Genomic DNA, 21,052 nt, shown 5'->3' on the forward strand with positions numbered 1-21,052 from the left:
TGTGGAGAACTGAATTAAAGATTGGAAAAGGAGGAACCAAAGAAACTAAAGTTAACAGATTTGCTCATCCCTCCTGCCCTCTTCGCCTTCTGAAGGAGCTTGGTCTGAACCCAAAGGTCATGTACAGCACAGTCAATAAGTGGCAACTGGGCTTTGAAAACAATTCAAGTGGGCTGGAGCACATGCACATTTCAGAAGAATAGGATCAAAAAGAGGAAGAGATGGGTTTACTGCAGGGGAGAAGATGAATACTTGCTTGTCCTCTTAAGAAGAAGAAAACCCAGACTAGACATGCAGCAGTTGCATGCAATTAAACAATGATAGCACACCTCATTTTCTCTGTCAAATATCTGAAGGTACTGTTAGCACACTGAGCCTTGGCCCATGCTGGCAGGGCAAGTGTGCAAAGTTGCTTCTCCTGCATGCGATCTGTGGCTGCAGCGAGTCTGCCTGTCAATGCAGCACAACTCGTCGCCAGCATGAAATTCACTTAGGAGCAAACTGGAATAGCAGAATTCCCAGCTCCCAGCATGTGCTAAGTCAGCTTCCTGTTGGAAATCAGCTGTTTATAACATCTGCAGCAACACGTGGGATCTTAATGTGGAATAGTCCCCCTCTGTCCATTCAATTGATTAAAAGGCAGCTATTCTGTTGCAGTTCGAAAGCCTCTCTGGGACAGAAAGCCCAGAGAATCCTAAATTATGCTCTAAATCAGCACTTTTCAACTTCTTCAGACCTTTTACCCCAACCTGCAACATGAGACTTGCCTTTATTTATGTCTTCTTCTTCTTAAACCATCCCTCCCCACCATATATGTTGCTTTCTCCTTTTCCTTTTTTCTAGCAAGAGCCAAAAAAAGCTGGTGATTCTGGTGTGACTCCAGTGTAAGTCTGCTGCTCTAAATATGGTCAAACAACCTAGATCTAAGCAAGGACCAAATATTAGATTTGCTGTGTGTTATAAGAATACCAGAAGAGCCCTGAAGATTCAGGCCAAAAGCCTGTCTGGGCCAGCACTTTGTCTCACCAGATACCTCTAGGAAGCCCTTAAATAGAACTTGAGGCAATAGCACTTTTCCAGTTGGGCTCCCCAGAATCTGGTATTCAGAGGCATGCGCTGACTATCAAAGCTACACAAAAGGGCAGATTTACACAGAAGACTCAGATGGAACCTTCCTTCCTTCCTTCCTTCCTTCCTTCCTTCCTTCCTTCCTTCCTTCCTTCCTTCCTTCCTTCCTTCCTTCCTTTTTCAATTTTCAATTTTATTTTGACAAAGTAATAATCATAAATAAATAAGAATAAAAATGTGCACCCCACCACCAAGACCATTCCATTGTAACTATCCAACCTCCCAAAATTTCAACACCTCCTGCGATGGTTTGACCCCTTTCCGTTTTAACAGTATAGATTCTACAAACACCCTCCATATCTCCTCAAAATCATTTCTCCTACGTATTCCCCGTCTTACCTTAATGGCACATGTTAATTTATCATTAATAGCTATATCCCACACCTCTTTATACCATTCTTCCATATTATATTTCGCTTGCCCCATCTACTTTCTAGCTATAATAATTTGTGCAGCTGTCAATAAATTTGTGAGCAAGTCCTTCATAGCCTGCAAACCTTCCACTCCATTGTAGATTGATAATAATGCTGCCTCTGGACTTTCGGCCAGCTTTAACCCAGCGATTTCTGTTGAACACCCTTTGCCAAAAAAATTGTACATATTTACACCCCCACCACATGTGAAGATAATTCCCTGTTTGCTGGCAGAACTGGCTTTCTTGAGAATGTAATGCTGTAGCAGTTGAGAATGTGTGTGTGTGTGTGTGTGAGAGAGAGAGAGAGAGAAATCCCATCATTGATTACTCTCATGTTCCCTACATGTAGAAAACTTGCACATCAGAAAGGCTAGGCTTGAACTCTCATATATTGTTCTTCTGTCGGCACCGAAAAAAATAATAAGAGAGGGTTCAGTTTTCCAGTCCTCCATTTTCATCCTCAAGTGGCATAGTCCCAGGAGTGCTGTACTGTTTACTTTCGTCTGATTATCTAAATATGATTGTTGGTCCAATTTCATGCTCAGTGCAAGAGAAGAGATAGCGTTCTTGTTAACTCACTCATGCACAAAAAAGCATGGAAATTTGCCTTATTGTGGAATCAGAGACTCTCACTACAAAATCTGATCGACTAGGATTGCAATCCTATACACACTTACCTAGGAGTAAGTCCCACTGAATTCAAAGGGACTCGCCTTTGAACAGGCATGCATAGGATCACACTGTGGCTACCTAGATTTTTTAAAAAAAAGATATATACAGTGATCTCCCACAGTCATGGATATCTGGAGGATGCAATGAACGGATGAGCTTGTCAGCACCTCTACATTTTCAGCCTTGGCATCTTACAGACAGTGGCACTGCAGTTAAATTACTGGCAGTCATCTATATTGCATGGTCTCAGGCTAGACGGAGACTGAGGGATGAAATATCAAACCCAGCAGAAGTCCAAAGGCTACACACAGCAGGCAGCAACACAGAAGGCTTATGTAGCTTGAGCCTGTTGCAATCTTGAGTCTGATTTAAAGAAGGGAAAAGAGAGTTTTTATTACATGGAGACCTATGGCCTTCATGATTCATTTTGGCATAGCTGCTTTTTATTAACGATGGGCCCCTTCAGACCGGTGGTTTCTCCATCCCCCCAGGTTTATTGTGCAACGTGTCTTTGATAGAAGAAGAGTTTGGATTTGATATCCCGCTTTATCACTACTCTAAGGAGTCTCTGAGGGACGCAGGTGGCACTGTGGTCTAAACCACAGAGCCTAGGGCTTGCCAAACAGAAGGTTGGCGTTCGAATCCCAGTGGCGGGGTGACCTCCTGTTGCTCGGTCCCTGCTCCTGCCAACCTAGCAGTTTGAAAGCACGTCAAAGTGCAGGTAGATAAATAGGTACCGCTCCGGTGGGAAGGTAAACAGCGTTTCAGTGTGCTGCTCTGGTTCGCCAGAAGCGGCTTAGTCATGCGGGCCACATGACCGGGAAGCTGTACGCAGGCTCCCTCAGCCAATAAAGCAAGATGAGCGCCACAACCCCAGCGTCGTCCACGACTGGACCTAATCGTCAGGGGTCCCTTTACCTTTAAGGAGTCTCAAAGTGGCTAACCATCTCCTTTCCCTTCCTCCCCCACAACAAACACTGTGTGAGGTGAGTGAGGCTGAGAGACTTCAGAGAAGTGTGACTGGCCCAAGGTCACCCAGAAGCTGCATGTGGAGGAGCGGGGACGTGAACCTGGTTCCCCAGATTATGAGTCTACCGCTCTTAACCACTACGCCACACTGGCAATACAATACACAATGCACAAGTGCATTGGTCCTAGATTTATATTGGACTGTCCACACACCATTCTGTTTTATGAGTTGCTTCTGTGATGCTTCTCTTTTAACACATTGCTATCTGGAAGGGCTCTCTTGTGGCACAGTGCAACAAAAGCAGGGCAAGCAAACAAAGCTTGAAATATTTGTGGTATAAAGGGTTTATAGGATTTCAGCAGGAAATTACAGGATAAGCACTGATTGGAACAGAAGCTTTGTGACCACCCCAAAAACCTTTGCAGTTGTAGATGGTATTGAAAAGTGGATTGTATATGACTGTCCCAATACTGCCATGAGCAAAAGTAATCATGAATGCACAACAAAAAGGGCATCCTGAGAGACCCCATGAAAACTGTGGCCTACCAAAGATTGCTGTTGTTGCCATCGATCTGCCTTGAGGGAGAATGGAGTGCACCTCAGGGTGAAGTCAAAACACTGTGTTAGCAGCACTGATGTGATCTCCCCATGGTGCAAGATTGGGCTCTATGGAGGCCCTGGGTTGCCCAGACAACAAGACCCCACCCCTCCTGGCCTCCCTGATATGGTCCAAAGGAAAGCAGAGAATACGTTTGGCAGCAGCTTGGCTGCAGGAGTTGCTGGAAGGAGCTGCCAGGCTTCAGGGAATCGACTGCCTCTTCCCGTTGCAGTAGATAAGAAGCTCATATGAAAGGAACGTCTTACCAGTTAGAATCTTTAATAATCACAGTGAGAGAACAAAGAACACGTCTCCTCTAAATGACCGTGCTCCCAATTAATCTATGATACTCCTACATCTTGTAATCTGAGTTTATACCCTCTGCACTTTCTGTTCTGAGACTTTCTGAGCTCTTCTTGACCTTGGAGAGAGTGGAGGAATGCTGTCCAGCGACTATGAATCTGTTAACTCTCCGTCTCTCTCCGTCTTTCTTCTCCTAGCTGTTTCCCACCCAGTATTTCCCAGCTTCTGCCGTCTGAACTATGCCCCTCTGCAAACCACTATTCCAAATCTATACTGCCCTCCTGCTCCTGGGAAGATTCAGGATCCTGATCAGGAGCAGGGGGAGGGGAGGCTCCCACCATTCCTCCTCAGTGCAGCCCTCCTCAGCACGGATCCTGACAGGAGGCATACAAGGCCTGGAAATGATTGCATTAAGAGTTTCTCTTCAGGCATACCTACTACTTTGGGGATTTGGAATGGCCACACTGATTTTATTACAGTGGTACCTCTGGTTGCGAATGGGATCCGTTCCGGAGCCCCGTTCGCAACCTGAGCAGAACGCAACCCGCATCTGCATTTCTGCAGGTCGCAACTCATCGCTTCTGCGCATGCGCGTGACGTCATCTTGAGCGTCTGTGCATGCGCAAGTGGCGAAACCCAGAAGTAACCCTTTCCAGTCCTTCTGAGGTATGACTGTATAGGAAATGTTAGAAGTCATGTTCTAACAAAGGCATTGATCAAGTTAATTCTGCAGCAAAACACCCTCCTCCCAATGGTGGAGAAACACACATATATTACCCTTATAAGCTGATCATCACTAAGACTGCATGTTCCCTATGGAGAAACAGCATGAGGCCCGCCTTTCTGTGTGTACCATTATTAAATCCATGTCAGCACGATCCCACGATGGCATTCCCATTCCAAGTCAGAGCCTCGGACTCTAAACTAGAGCCACATGTTATTTTCACAAGGCAGCGTCCAGGTCTGTCTTCACACTTTCGCCCAGCTGTCCGAGGGAACCACATCAAAGCAGGCGAAGTGACGTGAGGGATACACGAGCACCAAGGGCCCCTGAGCCAGCCAAGTCCTGCCCCCACCCCTAAAATGAGACATCAGCAGGGTTGGATTGCAGCGCTAAAGACAAGCAGGCAGATGAGTCACGAAAGATGTGAGTACAGCTGAAATAAGTAAGGTCGTTTGCAGCCCTCTTCTGCTCGTAGAACATCCTGAGCAAGTATCAAAAGCCACATGGCACACTTGCAAAAGTACATGGAAAATAAGGAGACTGTCAGCTGAAAGCAGCAGTCTCAAGCATAGACACTGGGCAGCAACAAAACTAAACTGGAAATGTGCAGTCTTATAGGACATATGGACAGCAGAGCAAGCTGGCTTGCAGGGCATATGTGTTTCTCATTGTGGTGAAGATGCATTGTATTTCTATTTAAATTATAGCATATTAGTTTAGGCAAACTTTTTTGTTGTTGCTGCTGCTGCATTTTCTCTTTCTTTGGGATATGTAAGTGACCTCCAAGTCAACAGTGATGCTTCTATAAAGTTCCCAGTTTGGGTGCTATTCTTTAGAGCAAGATGGGGGCAGACTTCAGGCCTGTCAGATCGACTTTCTTTTTACTATAACCCCAAGATCTACCATATACTTAGAATGAAAGAAGAGGATGCATCTGAGCACATACAGAACCTAGGGGTGCCCCCAGTCTGTTGCTATTTTTAGAAGGAATTTGATCATATACCAGCAAATTCAGGATGCGCAGTTTACAGCAGCGGCAGACTTCAGGCTTTGAAATTTCAGTGGCGCCTCCTGTGATGCCAAAATTTTGCACCCCCTCCCACATCTCACATTCCATTGTTCAACATTGTTGTGGCACCACCTGCAGTGCCCTCTCACCTTGGCACCCTGCACAGGCGAACCGGTCGTGCTCCCCTAAATCTGCTTCCGTTGGGAGGTCTTGAGCAATAAAACTATTTCCCCCAAAGATCAGATGTTTTGTGAAAAGGGAGTAATAAAAAATTATTGGGAAATGATTTATAATGAAATGAAAAAGGATGTTTAAGACAACATTTGTATGCGACCACAGCTGTGCGGATGTTACTGGCCCAGAGATGGAAAGAAGATAAAGTTCCTACCAGAGAAGAATGGCAGATCAAGTTGATGGACTATGCCAAAATAGCTAAAATGACCAGAAGAATCAGAAATCAGGAAGACCAAAATTTTAATAAGGAACGGGGAAAATTTATAACTTATCTTAAAGACCATTGTAAACAGTTAAAATTGTTAGTAGGATTGGAATATCACTTGTAGTTTAAGGTTGAATTCTGGACATAATGGAAGAGGTAAAGGATTTGGAGTATTATAAAATATGTGGGATGAAATGATCAATAATAGGACCCACAAAGGGGAAGATGGAAGTCCAGGAGATTCCTTGGAGTCTTGTTTTTATGATTTATGTTTGATATATCTCTGTAAAATCTTAATTTGAAAAACCAAATAAATAAAGAAATTTTTTAAAAAAGAAATTCTCTGCTCCTCTTTCATCCATTCCATTCCATTTCATCCATCCATTAAGCTTCATTGCGCAGCCATGAGTTCCATTCTAGTTATACACTTACTTTCACACATCATCTGACCTCCCCACAAACAAATCAGAATGAATGCTGAATAAAGAGAATGTATGGAAGTGCCCTAGGAATTTTCTATTGAAGAGCTGAACTGAGCTCCCAAAGTCTGCTGTTGACTATTTTTTTCCCTTCCAGCAGCTGAATTCAAGTGAAAAATGTGGGGCTGTTATTGCGATTGCTGAACCACTAGGTGTTAGACACTCTTGCCATCAGAGCTGCTGCACATCGCCCAGAGATCTTCCAGGAGGTGCCCACCTGCCTTTGGCTCACCCCATCTGTATAGTTTATGTATCTGCCTGGTTTGCTTTTGTGTTTCGGGAACAAAATGTTCATTCCAGGAAGAAAAGAATATATCACTTGAATATGTTCTTACTCAGGATGACAGTTATGCTGAATTTGATAGCAAACTGGTTTCCACCAAAAATAGCTTCTTTTAAACAAGAAGAAATAGCTTCGCTGTTTTTCTCTGTGCTCATTAATGGAATGAAGAAGTGAACTGTGTAAGACAACACCCTGATGATTGTGTGATTGAAGGCATTTATTTTGTTTTTTAAAAGAAATATCGCAACATTCTCTTTGGCAGACAGACTTCAAACAATTTCCTGCAAAAAAAGGCTGTGTACATGGACTGTTGAGCACTATGACCCAGTGATCATTGTCAGTCGGGAATGAGAAAGGACCAACAGCTCCAGGGTTTCTCTCTGGAAGGTCAGCAGTGTTAAGGCTCCCATTAGTTCTTGTTTTCAAAAATCCCTGCACACTACGATCAGCTTCTCTGAGCATGTGCAAAGTTCCTCTGGGATAATAACTTGCAAAAGTGCATCTGGCACTGTGTGTGTGAATGGAGAAACCAACAAATGGGTCTAAGGCATTAGGACCTAAGAACAGCCTTCCCAGATCAGATATCAAAGGCTTGTCTAGTCCAGTATTCCACTTCCAACAGTGGACCAGCCAAATCCCTCTGGTAAGACTGCCCTGGAGAGCAGATCTACCATAAGAAAATAGGAAGAGTCCTGCTGGTTCAGTCCAGATCCCCATCTAATCCAGCATTCTGTTCTTACTGTAGCCAACTTGATGCCTATGGGAAGTTTGCGAGCAGGACCAGAGTTCAACAGCGCTCTCCCACTCACGATTCCCAGTGACTGTAATTCAGAGGAAGGGAGGACAGGTAGCCATTGTGGTTATTGGCCCCAATAGCCTTATCCTCTGCAAATGTGTCTGTTCCAAGTTGATGAGATACAATGGGCTGGAGGGTAGGTTTCAGCAGAACGTCAGGAGAAAACGTAGCAGAAGTTTGACACTGGAACCAACCAATCACCTAGAGGGGGCGGGTGGCCTCTCCCTCACTGAGGGTCTTCAGGCAGAGGCTCTAGCTAGGGAGTTCTTGCATCAAGCAGGGAGCTGTACTGCCTACAAGACTCCTTCCAACTCTATGATTCATGCACAAGACTGGTTCATCTGCCAAACCACAACTGTTGTATTTATGTTGGTCGACAACCCACCATATTAACCCAACCAACAATGAGAGGCAAGAGGCTATGTTTAGTACCAGCTGAAGCTTCTAAATCAGGGGTGGGGAAGCTCAGGCCTGGGGGCCGAGTGAAGTCTCTATATCTGGCCTCTGGGACTCTCCCCAAGCTAGAACCTCCTGAGTCATCTTCCTCACCACCTCTGCTTTGCGCTTTCTTTGAATGCTTTTGCCTGCCTGAGATGGGTTCTTGAACTGGAAAGTTGTCCAAAAGGGAACGTGGCTCTCAAACTGTAACAGGTTCTCCATCCCTGTTCAAAATAGTCATAACATGCAGCCAGATGGAGAGGAAGGCCAGCATTAGGTTGAAATCTGGTTTGGATGTAACGGTGAGTCAAGGTAGAGGGGAAAGCACAACACTAGGAGAAGTTAGTAAATTGAAATTGTTCAGCAGCCCCTCACCCTGGTGAGTGTTAGAGAAAAGAACATGTTGTTTGCTGATAAAGCAGCTCAATGCATCCTGCACTATTGAAAATCATAGCCATTTCTGGCTTCTTCTACAAAGGAAACCTCACCGGCTGCTTCAGCAGAGCAAACCATCACTCCTATTTGTTTACACAAATTTTAAGGTGCACCCAGTAGAAGGAAGTATCTTGGAAAAACCTTTCCCAATAGTTCTTTTCGCCTGCAAAATCCTTCCAACCCTGTAAATAGATAAACTTCTCACATGAATAAAGGAGGTCTAGGACAATGAATCCCAGAACTAAGGTATTTGCCATTTCAAAAGAATGGCCCAGACTGGCCAGGATAAGGCAATCATCAAGCATGATCAGGTATCTTGACAGACAGGTGACAAGCCACACTCTCAAATTTCTGTTGTAGACCGCCTCTTTCTGTGACGCTGGTTTGGCTTGTAGGTGGTCCTTGGCTAAGGGGTTGGGCAATTTCTTGCCTTTAAAAGTTGTTGCACACTTTTGTTCTGGGTCATCACCCCCTTGCAAGGTAGGGAGACTCTGTTGCAACAGAAAAATAAATATCTGCCTTGCTTTGGCTGGTTCTAACCTCCACCTATTCTTCTTTGACCGATCATGGACTTACGGGATATTTGGGGAGTCCCTTGGGGGAGCTGGGCTGTAAAAGTCAACCCCTAATTTTCTCATGGCACTATCTTGAAGCAAATCAAACAGTTGTTCAGTTCTGTATATGCTGTGTGGAGGAAGGCTGAGGGGAAAAGGTCATCAATGAGCTGATCAGTTAATGAAGTCAAGAATCTCCTGTCTGAACATACGGGAGGCAAGGTCTGTCTCAGACTGCATGCGACCAGATTGAAGATGCTTACTACTTGCCTCTGGGCAATATGTTTAGTGCCAAACTATAGTAACGGAGGGGAGACCTAATGAGATTCCTGGCTTTGGCAGGAACAGTGGAGCTGAGAGCCAAGGCAGCTTTAAAAGTGCGCTCTGCGGTTTCTGTCGCCGTCGAGAAAACAAACAACAGCAACGTCCCGTATTTACAGCACCCCCCCATCTCCAAGCAGTCCCTTTGTGCCTTTATTTTCATCTTTATTGAGTCAGGAGTCCCTGTTCCCCACCCCCACCCCCACCCCAAACTCAGAAAATTCAGACAGGGGACAGCCTCGGCGAAAGAATCAGCCTGGGCTGGGCGAGTAACCCAAGGAAAGCTGATAATTCAACGTGTGTTTTTCTGTACTCGCTGTGTGTGGTCTGTACCATGCTTCGTAATCGTATCTGTCCCTTGGGGAGTGACGTGCCTCCTTGCTGGAAAAAGAGGCCTTGTGGAGACGCTGGCATTTGTTGCCGCTCGTGGTAAATAGTAATCTGCACGTTGCTTAAGGAAGGCACTCCTTTTGGGCTCTCTCTTCTCTCCCCCCATTTAGAATCTGGGCTGCTTTTTGGAGGGATTCTATTTTTTGCCAAGTTCTCTGCAGCATCCCACTTTTAAATGTGTGTGAGGAAAAGAATAAAAAAACCCCAGCTCTGCAAAGAAATCTATTTTATGCCCTCAAGAGGAAACAAACCTGAGAAGTAATTCAAGTGTGCTTGTGAAGCAGAGTTATAGCCCTTTTAGAGGACAAGGGAGGCTTGGGCATAATTCTCAGGGTCTTAGGCCTTTTCATATGACTTTAAATGTCTCCCCACAAAGATTTCTGAGGCCTGTAGTTTGTTAAGGGTGCCGAGAGTTGTTAGGAGACTCCTATTCCCCTAACGGAGCTATGATTTTCAGAGTGGTTTGACAGCAAATTTGTCTTCACAAGGGACTCTGAGAATTGTAGGTGTGTGAGAGGAATAGGGGTCTCCCAACATCTCTCACTACTTTTAACAAGGGGTGAACTGCAGGGGAATGGAAACAGTGCTGCTTGGGATGAATAGAAAATGACACATTCATACGTTATGTTTCCTCCCAGGTATCCACAGCAAAAACTTTAGAGGACTTTGACTTGTGCAGAGAGGGGCACCATTTGCTGTTCTGATCCAAGCAGCAAATTGTCTTGGGACACATTTACCTCATATGTTTACAGTGCTATGATACCATAGCCATGGCATCCTGCTTCCAAATTTTGGGAGCTGTGACCTGTTAAGGGTGCCGAAAGTTGTTAGGAGACCCCTGTTCACCTCACGGAGCTTTGATTTCCTGAGTTCCCTGTGAAGAAGGGTTGACTGTTAAACTACTCTGGGAATTTTAGCTCTGTGAGGGGATTAATAGGGGTCTTCTAACAATACTCAGCACCCTTAGCAAACTACAGCTCCCAGAATTATTTGAAGGAAGCCATGTCTGTTTAAAGTGGTATCGCAGTGCTTTAAATGTATGGCAATGAATCTGGTCTAGGACCAGCTCCACAAAGTCTGCCAGCGCCTGACTTTGATGTATCTAAGAAATCTGTGAGCTGAAAAACGGGATATGACGTGTGTGTTTCAATGCAGCTGAAATGACAGGAAATGCCCTATGAGGTAATCTTATGTCATGTACTTGCCACAAGCTAGCTGTCTTTTCATGAGCCATCTGGGGAGGGGAGGGCGGCGGGTGAGAGGAAAGGCCACAAGGTTATTTTGTCTCTTTTTCATCTGAAATGCCCTTCTAGGACCGAACATGCCAATTTTGTTATGGCAGTTGGAACAGATTGTTGGGAAATGTGATGCTTTCTCAAGGGTGTTGGAGATGTTCTCTTCTGTATGACCAAGTCTGTTTTTTTGTTTTAAACCATTTCATCATGTCCTCCTGACTGAAATCCCAAGATATATATATTTTTTTCCTGGAAAGGTGACAAAACTTCCTGCACGATGCTTTAAAGGGAGGGGAAGCTGTCAGGAGGACTCTCTTTTGGTGTGAAGGGAGGAGAGTGAAATTTCTTTGGAAAGGACATGCGGAAAATATATAGGCATGAAGGAAAGGAGGCAGATAACCGTGGGAGGACAGGCAGCTTTATTGAATCCAAACAGGTTAAGTCACCCCAAACTCACAGCCAGACAAGTTTAAATTAGGTCTGAGTGACTGGGACTCTTAGCGGTTCTCCAAGATAAATAGTCCTCACCCTCCTGTCTCAGAAAGGCAAATACTGGAAATTTCCATCGCAACACTCCTGCCTCTGTCTAGCAGTGCATAATCCTGTAGTAATTAAACACACTAAACAGGCTAGGCCTAAAAGCATTGGTCCAGTTCACATGCAACATTAAGCCAAGCCATGGGTGAGCAAGCATTCAATTTTATTTAATGTTTCTGTATGCCTTTTCCCCAACAACCAGGCTGAGTTCATAGCAGCTCACAACAAGAAGAAAACATTAGCAGATAAAAACACCACTTCCTCATACACAACACGAGTACTGCACGAGTACAGCAAATATAAAATGGGAAAATCACAAAACAATCACACTGGAGATATGTTATGAATACCAGCCAACCGTGAAGCAAGAGAGAAGAAAAACCAAACCACCTCTCTCTCTCATCCAAGGTGTACATATTCCCTTCCCATCTCTTACCTGAAGTTAGGAATGGGGGAGAAAGTCATCGCAGTTTGAACTGAAAGGCAAATCTATCAAATTCGCATTTTCCAAGGCAACATGTGAACCGAAATCCAGCCATCCTGTGAAATTCACACTTATCTGAATTTTGCAGTGCAGTTCACCAAACAAACAATGTTTACGAAAATACATGTATTAGGGAAAGGTGTGCATAGAAATGAATATATTAGTGAACATAACATACAAATTTCCATTATATTAGGAGAAATTGCATGCATACATACGTAAGTCAAAATTGCATACAAAAATGTGTTTATTAACATAAATCTGGCACTAAAGTGCTGATGAATTTTCATGATTAAAAAAAAATATGAGAGAGAGACATTGCACACACTTTTGTAAATCAAGGAAATATTTAATAAATAATAATGCTAATAATCTGCTCTTATCCGATTATATGTGGTATTTTTACATTGTTGGCACTGCAGTCTTCATGAGAGCCATGTTTTTGGCTATTTAGCAAGATCTGAACGGTATAAACAAATAAAAATAAAAAGGTTGATGGCAAGAAAAATCAAATTGCTGCAGAAATGTGGAGAACTGAATTTAAGAAAATGAGAAGCCAAAAGAACTGAAAGTGACAGGTCCTGCCATCCCCATTGACTGCCAAATGGTTGGAATTGTATATGCAAATATCTCTGGACCAGATCCCATGGCCAGAGTGATGTGGGTGCCATCCGCTCCACTGCTCTTTCAACACCCACCTCTACAGGTCTTGGCCTGTTGTCTCCATAAGAAATGGATAGTGTTTCTAATATGTGGTACTAATCGAACACTGGGTCACTTGTGCAATGGCCAACATCTCAAGGCGAATGCTGCTATGTAACCTTCCAGGGTCCAAAGGCTGCTTGCTGCTCTGTTGTGAACAAAGACCTCGGCCGACCCAGATGGTGTTTGTGCTTGACTTATGCTTTGATCTTGAGCAGTGCTCAGTGGGGGAAGTTTGACCTTCCCTCCCCCGCCCTGTAAAAGCCTGGATGAAAATTAAAACCACTGACCATCCCTGCAATGAATAAGTAACGCACTGATACCTAACCTGGCTCCCACGTGAGCGAGATGCCCAAGGTGTCTTTCAACACTCCATTAAGAGCACGGAATCTTATTTCAGTAGCTGAATGGTAATAAATCTCTCCAAGGGACCTCTGCTATTCATAATAAAACAGGAGTGGGAAGCCTTTTTTTCACCTGAGGGCCGCATTCCTGCATGGGTAGCTTTCTGGGGGCCACGTGCTAGTGGTGGGCAGAATCTGAGGCAAAAATGAGTGGAGCAACAGATACGACTCTACATTCTAGCCATGCCAAATACAGATTTGTGCACCATATATTTGTTGTTGTTGTTTAGTCGTGTCTGACTCTTCATGACCCCATGGACCAGAGCACGCCAGGCACTCCTGTCTTCCACTGCCTCCCACAGTTTGGTCAAACTCATGCTGGTAGCTTCAAGAACACTGTCTAACCATCTCATCCTCTGTCGTCCCCTTCTCCTTGTGCCCTCCATCTTTCCCAACATCAGGGTCTTTACCAGGGAGTCTTCTCTTCTCACGAGGTGGCCAAAGTATTGGAGCCTCAGCTTCAGGATCTGTCCTTCCAGTGAGCACTCAGGACTGATTTCCTTCAGAATGGAGAGGTCTGATCTTCTTGCAGTCCATGGGACTCTCAAGCACTGGCGGAGGAAGAGGAGTGCGGGGGGAGCGCACTGCCCCCAGCAGTGCGACCCCCAGAGTGCCATCTTGGCTGGCCCTCTGCCCGCGCTGGGCGCCCCGCCCCCACAGGTGGCACACCACACCCCGGACGCACGCCAGCCCCACCCCCACCTGCTCTCCACCCCCAGTGCCAGAGCATGAAGTTCCACCACTGCTCTCAAGAGTCTCCTCCAGCACCTTAATTCAAAAGCATCAATTCTTTGGTGATCAGCCTTATTAATCCGTGCAAGCAATAACTGTTGCTACACTTCAGGACACGTTTCAGACCCTGCAAGTGCCCCTATTTTCCAGGGATGTCCCTGATTTAGAGAAGCTGCCCTGGTTTCTTATTTGATCCTGGAATGTTCTGCTTTTCCTTAGTATGTCAGAGAAATGTTGGAGGGTACGGAGTTATCTGACCCCCGAGCCGCCTGAAGGCAATCTTGTATAGGGAAGTGTTTTTTTAAATGTTTAATGTTCTATTCTGTTTTTACATATGTTGGAAGCTGCCCAGAATGGCTGGAGCAACCCAGTAAGATGTGTGGGGTATAAATAGTAAAATTATCATTATGGAATGGGACGACCCTATTTTCATCAGAGAAATGTTGGAGGGTATGACATTTCTGCCTGGCAAAAGCACCCAAAGGAAGGTGTGGAGCAAGAGTGATGTGGGGCATGACCTGGGGACAGCTTCCAGAGCTAGATAGAGAGGGCTGGAGACCCACATTAGATCCCTAGGCCAGAAGTTCCCAGATGAACTTATAGCATTCTGATGACACCCTCTGATTCATTATAAAACCACCTTTGTGACAATGACTATGTGAGAATGTTTTTGTTTTTTTAAAAGATTTTCTTGGTTTTCAAAAGTATGTGCAATGTCTCTCTCTCTCTCTCTCTCTCTCTCTTTCCCCCCCAAGTAACATTTTTTACAGATCAGTTTCATTTGTTGAGACATTAGGAAGAAGAGGGGGAAAGAGGTGGGGGGGAAGGTGAGTGGTGGTGGGGTCGGGAGGCGATGTTTCTATTACAGTGGTACCTTGGGTTAAGTACTTAATTCGTTCCGGAGGTCCGTTCTTAACCTGAAACTGTTCTTAACCAGAAGACCACTTTAGCTAATGGGGCCTCCTGCTGCCACCGTGCCACCGGAGCACGATTTCTGTTCTCATCCTGAAGCCACGTTCTTAACCTGAAGCATTCTTTCTGGGTTAGTGGAGTCTGTAACCTGAAGTGTATGTAACCTGAAGCTTATGTAACCTGAGGTACCACTGTATACTTAATATATGTGGGGTTTTGTGTCAGCGTCACTTGTGCAGGTTCTCTGCTGTTCACTTGTGTTTCTTTGGTGGTGAGAGAGGTTGGGGTTGGCCTTGTTTGTGGTTGCTTGTTTGTGGTTGGCTGTGGTGATCTTTGTTTTTGTGTGTGAGTGGGGTGGGTGGGTGTTTTGGATCAGGTTAGCCATACTGATTCGTATGCTGTTGGTGGATTTTTGTCGTTGTCTTGTTGGGCTGTGTATGTGATAAAGGGGAGCCATACCAGGGTGAAGGTGTCTTCTTCTATTTGTTCCTGTGTCAGTTTCAGTTTATTGGTTAATTTTTCTAGTAAGGCTGTTCCCATACTATTTGGTACCATTGATCCATGCTTACTCCTGACAGGTCTCTCCAGTGTCTGGCTGCTGAAAGTAGGTGGGTTATGAGTTCCTTGTGGTGTAAATGGGCATTGTTGTCTCGGAAGTTGTTTAGCAGGGCCAATTCTGGAGTGATTTCTAATACTACATGATAATGTTGAAGGATGAGCATTGAGAGGCAGGTGCCATCCAACATCATGGAGGCACAAGGAAGAACATCTTCCTCCTTTGTAACATCCAGAAGTTTCGGTGTTTTTATGATGATGTTGATGTGTTCACACAGAGTAGTTGGGTCTTGCTCTGTTCTGAAGGAAGGCGTTGTGTTGCAATTTCTTAGCTCTATTTGTTGCACAGCAAATTTGCTCTTTATCTCCTGGGTTTTTTGTTCTGGATAAAGGTTTCATTTCTGCTTTATAAGATATAGGGAGAGTTAACAGGGCATTGGCCACCCAGACACAGCTCCAGTATCCAGTTTGCATCATAGTTTACAGGAAGGGCTGCAGCTCAGTGGAAGAACGTCTTCTTTGCATGCATAAAGTCCCAAGTTCACTCGCTGGTATCAACAGGCAGGGCTGGAAATGGGCCCCTGCCTGAAAACCTGGAGAGACATTGTTGGTTAATATGATATGATATGATAATCTTTATTGTCCCATACAGAACAGCGAAATTGAAAAAATCTACACAAGACATTCAGAAACCAACAAGCCTGCTATCCCAGCTATCCCAACCTGGTTAACCCCCCTAAAAACTCTGACACCCCATTTTTAAATACAATATACCCCCATAGAGACTCCTTACATTGCATTTAAAACCAAAATCACATTTGGATAGAAACTGTTTCTCAGGTGGCTAGTCCTAGTCTTTATAACCCTGTACCTTCTTCCAGAAGGCAGAAGCTGAAAGAGATAATTTCCAGGGTGCACACTGTCCTGCGCTATCTCTGCAGCTTTTTTATGGCACATGGAAGCATAGATTTGATCCAAGGTGGGAAGAGTGCACCCAATTATTCTCTCCGCAGTCTTTACAACCCTGGACAGCATTGTTTTTCCCCTGACAATATAGACAATACTGAACTACACAGTCCAACAGACTAACTGTGTCTATTTTCTTATGGTTGTAAACTTAAGACATAAGCAGGCAAGTGCGAAAAATCTTCAAGCCCTACTGCTTTCAATAGGCGAGAGAGTCAAGCACATCCTTGAGGCTCCGATTTATGAATGCTTTCGCTGCAGTAAGCCATACTGAACTCAATGTCCTTAAGTGTGACTTCAGGGTTACCTCAGACAAAAAGAGAATTGGTGTGGCATAGTAGTTAAAGCAGAGGTTGGACTTCAGCTCCCATCACCCCCAGCTAGCATGGTCAATAGTCAGGGATGATGGGAGTTGTAGTCCAGCAACATCTGGAGGACACCAGGTTGGCTACCCTTGGGTTAGAGTGTCAGACTAGGACCTGAAGCTCACTGGGTGATCTTGGGCCAGTTGCCATCTGTCAGAATAACCTACCTCACAGAGTTGCTGAGAGGATAAAACTGGATAAAGTAGACTACACTACCTTGAGTGCCTTGGAGGAAAGATATGTATGCATTAAATCAATAAATGAAAAACCTGCTTTGTCTGCTTTTGGAAAACATGAAATAGATTTGACTCCTGGTTATGGTTTTAGAGTTGAAGCTCATGGCTTAGATTTTCCTAGGGAGAACCGAATATTCTCGATCTTTATCTCGTGCTAGAGGCCAAGATGCTAAAACCAAAGAAAGTTGACTCATCATATATGAAGAAGCTCCTGCATAATAGATCAAGGAAACGAGATTAAGGAGAAGAAATGAATAATTGAAGATTAATCAGGGGAGATTCAGAGTAACCTGAGACTGATGAGGGCTGCATTTTGATGGACGAGAGGCTGAAAGAGGACCCAGAGAGACTGGCTTTCTATGTCACGGAGGTTAACAAGGTCTGTGGAGTAAGCAGGAAGTCGAAAAAATTGGGGACAAAGTGGTGAGCACTTGCTTGAAGGCTAGAGAGATGTGCTGGTTCGGAAGGAGCTAGGAGGGTTCTCTGGATTCTGGTTCCTTCCTCACGCAGTGACATGGAGCAATGGATTATGGATTGACAAGGAACCTACAAATTAGGAGCCTGCTGAAAATAATCTACATCCTCCCAACAGTGGCTTATGGTGAGTAACATCCGTGCTTTTTATCTGGATGTACTGAAGTGTATGCAGTACTTCCACTTCCCACCCGCAAATGTTAAAAGTGTGGGTACTTCCTGTAACAACTTCATGGTGAGTACCGACATCTTTTTTTCTTAAAAAGAAGAAGAAGAAGCACTGAGTATCTTCTTCTTCTTCTTCTTCTTCTTCTTCTTCTTCTTCTTCTTCTTCTTCTTCTTCTTCTTCTTCTTCTTCTTCTTCTTCTTCTTCTTCTTCTTCTTCTTCTTCTTCTTCTTCTTCTTCTTCTCCTGCCTTTGCCCCAGGCTGGGACTCAAGGCAACTTTCACAAATTAAAACAAGGATATATATATATTAAAAGCGAAATATGATAGTTAAAAAGTATGTAAGCTCAAATAGAATTAAACCAATATTTAAAAATCAATGAAAATGCAGATAGCAACACAGTGCAGCACTATTAAAACCCCTTTTCTTAAAAAAAAAAAAAACAGATCCCCAAGGCCTCTCAGAATAAAACATTCACCTGCCAGTGGATGGGCAACAAGGAGGGAGCCAGTCTCGCCTCTCTAGGGAGGGAGTCCCAAAGTCTGGGAGCAGCCACTGAGAAGGCCCTCTCCCATGTCCCCATCAAGCATGCCTTGAGGGTGACGGTACCAAGGAAAGGGCCTCTACCTAAGATTTCAAAATATGGGTGGGTTCATATTGGAGAATATGTTCCTTCAGATAGCTTGGGCCTAAGCCGCATAGAAATTTTGCCAGGCCAGCTACCGTAGAAAAGCCTATATGTGTCTACACCAGGGTTTCCCAAACTTGACTCGCCCGCTGTTTTTGGACTACAACTCCCATCATCCCTAGGTAGCAGGACCAGTGGTCAGGGATTATGGAAATTGTAGTCCAAAAGCAACTGGAGACCAAAGTTTGGGGAACCCTGATCTACATTCTGGATGGGGAGATTGGTGGAGCGGGGGAGAAATTTATTCACTTCATATTTAAAGGTGAGCTTATCTAATTCACACTTTCCGAATCAACATGCAAGCCAAACCTCAGCCATCCTTGGAAATTCACACTTCTCCAAAGTATGCCATGCAGTTCTCCAGCCAGGTAATGTGTAGAAAAAACGTGCCTATGTTTAGTGAAAATAGCATACAAAACTACATGAGATTAAGGGAAATTGCACTGCAATTTTTTTGTCAAAATTGCCTACAAAAACACGTTTATTGGGAGGAACTCACACTAAAAGGCTAGCAAATTTTCATGATTAAAGAAAAAGAAGAAATGAACCATAAATTGCAGCAGAAATGTGGAGAACTGAATTTAATACAGGAAAATGAGAAACTGAGAGAACCTAGATGACAGATTCGTTCATTCCTAAGCAATAGTTGTCAGTGCTGTGGTCCATGACCAAGTATAGATAGCTATCCAGTTGTATATTATACGCCACCTAGGCTGGACTACTTTAATGTGCTGTGTCTGAGACTCTCTTTAAATATGATTTGGAGAGTTCAGCTGTTTCAGAATGTGGTCACCTCAGTCCTGAAAGGCTACACATTCAGAACACTTCGACACCATATATAGCTTTTGGACACAGAGGTTCCAGTTATTTGTAAGAACTTTATGAAAGATTGACTAAATCAGCCAGCTGGTACTGCTGGGAGTGCCAGGTCATTAAATAAAATTATTAAGAGCTCCTCAAACAAACATTAGCAGTGGGTCCTTCTTGGATGCCGGGCTCTGATGCCAGCCTTGGCAACAAAACTACCCCTCCTATTTCAAGTTAACAGGGTCCAATGAAGGTCTTTGCCTGAGATACATGGCTGATGTTTTGGAACATCATAAGAAGCATAGCTTGCTATTTTATATGTTATGAGGCTGATTTTGAACTGGTGACAGCAGATTGCAGTGCAGTTATATATCTATATTGATATCCAATCAATGCAGCGAACTGGGAAATGGCAGAGCAGATGGGTATCTGGCAGCCCAATGTTTAAAAGGTGGGTGGAGAGTATTCAGGGATTCATTGTTAGTATGAAAATAGAAGTGTCACTGGCATGTCCCAATTATGAAATATTGCAGGGTGCATTTGTATAAGCTGCCCACAGTTTTTGAGAAGGAGCAGGATATAAACTGGGAACTCAGTGCTTTGTGCACAGAAGATTGCAGGCCTTATTATCTTCTGTTAAAGGTCTAAAGCAGTGTTTCCCAACCTGTGGGTCCCCAGATGTTGTTGGACTACAACTCCCATCATTCCTAGCCAGCATGACCAGTGGTCAGGGATGATGTGAGTTGTAGTCCAACAACATCTGGGGACCCACAGGTTGAGAACCGCTGGGCTAAAGTAACTGGAATTTAGGATGGACAAATATGTTAATTTCGGTTTCTTTCCATTTTTTTCAATCTTAAATTCAGTTCTCCTCATTTCTTTACCAGTTTGGATGCTTAAATTAAAAAAAGAGAACTCCTCACGAAAAAGTAGTTAGCATTTTAATTCACATTCCTCCTAATATTTATATTTTTGTACAGTGGTACCTCGGGTTACAGACACTTCAGGTTACAGACGCTTCAGGTTACAGACTCCACTAACCCAGAAAAGTATCTCGGGTTAAGAACTTTGCTTCAGGATGAGAACAGAAATTGTGCAGCGGTGCCATGGCGGCAGCGGGAGGCCCCATTAGCTAAAGTAGTACCTCAGGTTAAGAACAGTTTCAGGTTAAGAACGGATTTCCAGAATGAATTAAGTTCTTAACCTGAGGTACCACTCTATATCTTTTTGCCCAAAGTATACATTTTTGGGAGGAAAGCAGTACATCCAAATAAAACACACTCTTGTATGTTATCCTCACTAATGTATACATCTTAATGCATACTTTTGCCTAATTTGCATGTTTTTGTATGCATTATTTGGCTGCAGAACTGCATTGCAAAATTCAGAAAAGTGCAGATTTAAAAAGAGAGATGATTGTTTTGGGAAGTCTGAATTAGGTACCGTATTTTTCGCTCTATAAGACGCACCAGACCACAAGATGCACCTAGTTTTTGGAGGAGGAAAACAAACAAACAAATATTCTGAATCTCAGAAGCCAGAACAGCAAGAGGGATCGCTGTGCAGTGAAAGCAGCAATCCCTCTTGCTGTTCTGGCTTCTGGGATAGCTGCGCAGCCTGCATTCGCTCCATAAGACGCACACACATTTCCCCTTACTTTTTAGGAGGGAAAAAGTGAGTCTTATAGAGCAAAAAATACGGTATATTCACATTTAGATGTGAACTGACTTCTTCCTCCCTATTGGGAAAGTCCTCTGGGCTATATGGTTCTGTATGGTAAAATAATCCATTGTGTTACAACGCCATTTCCTAATATCCTCAACTAAATGAATGAG

At 44.0% G+C, this 21,052-nt stretch overlaps 1 protein-coding gene across 1 annotated transcript in view; it reads left to right on the forward strand.

Annotated features, from left to right (window-relative positions):
* VSIG10L2 (V-set and immunoglobulin domain containing 10 like 2) overlaps window positions 1–21,052 on the forward strand; it is a 67,706-nt gene that overhangs the window by 16,484 nt on the left and 30,170 nt on the right. Inside the window, exon 3 of the mRNA XM_081890895.1 lies at window positions 17,241–17,683. Within this exon, the coding sequence (XP_081747021.1) occupies window positions 17,605–17,683 (79 nt within the window). The 5' untranslated portion in view covers window positions 17,241–17,604. The remainder of the gene's footprint in view (window positions 1–17,240; window positions 17,684–21,052) is intronic.

Source organism: Podarcis melisellensis (assembly GCF_964234715.1).
Source record: "Podarcis melisellensis genome assembly, chromosome: 15".
Lineage (NCBI taxonomy): Eukaryota > Metazoa > Chordata > Lepidosauria > Squamata > Lacertidae > Podarcis > Podarcis melisellensis.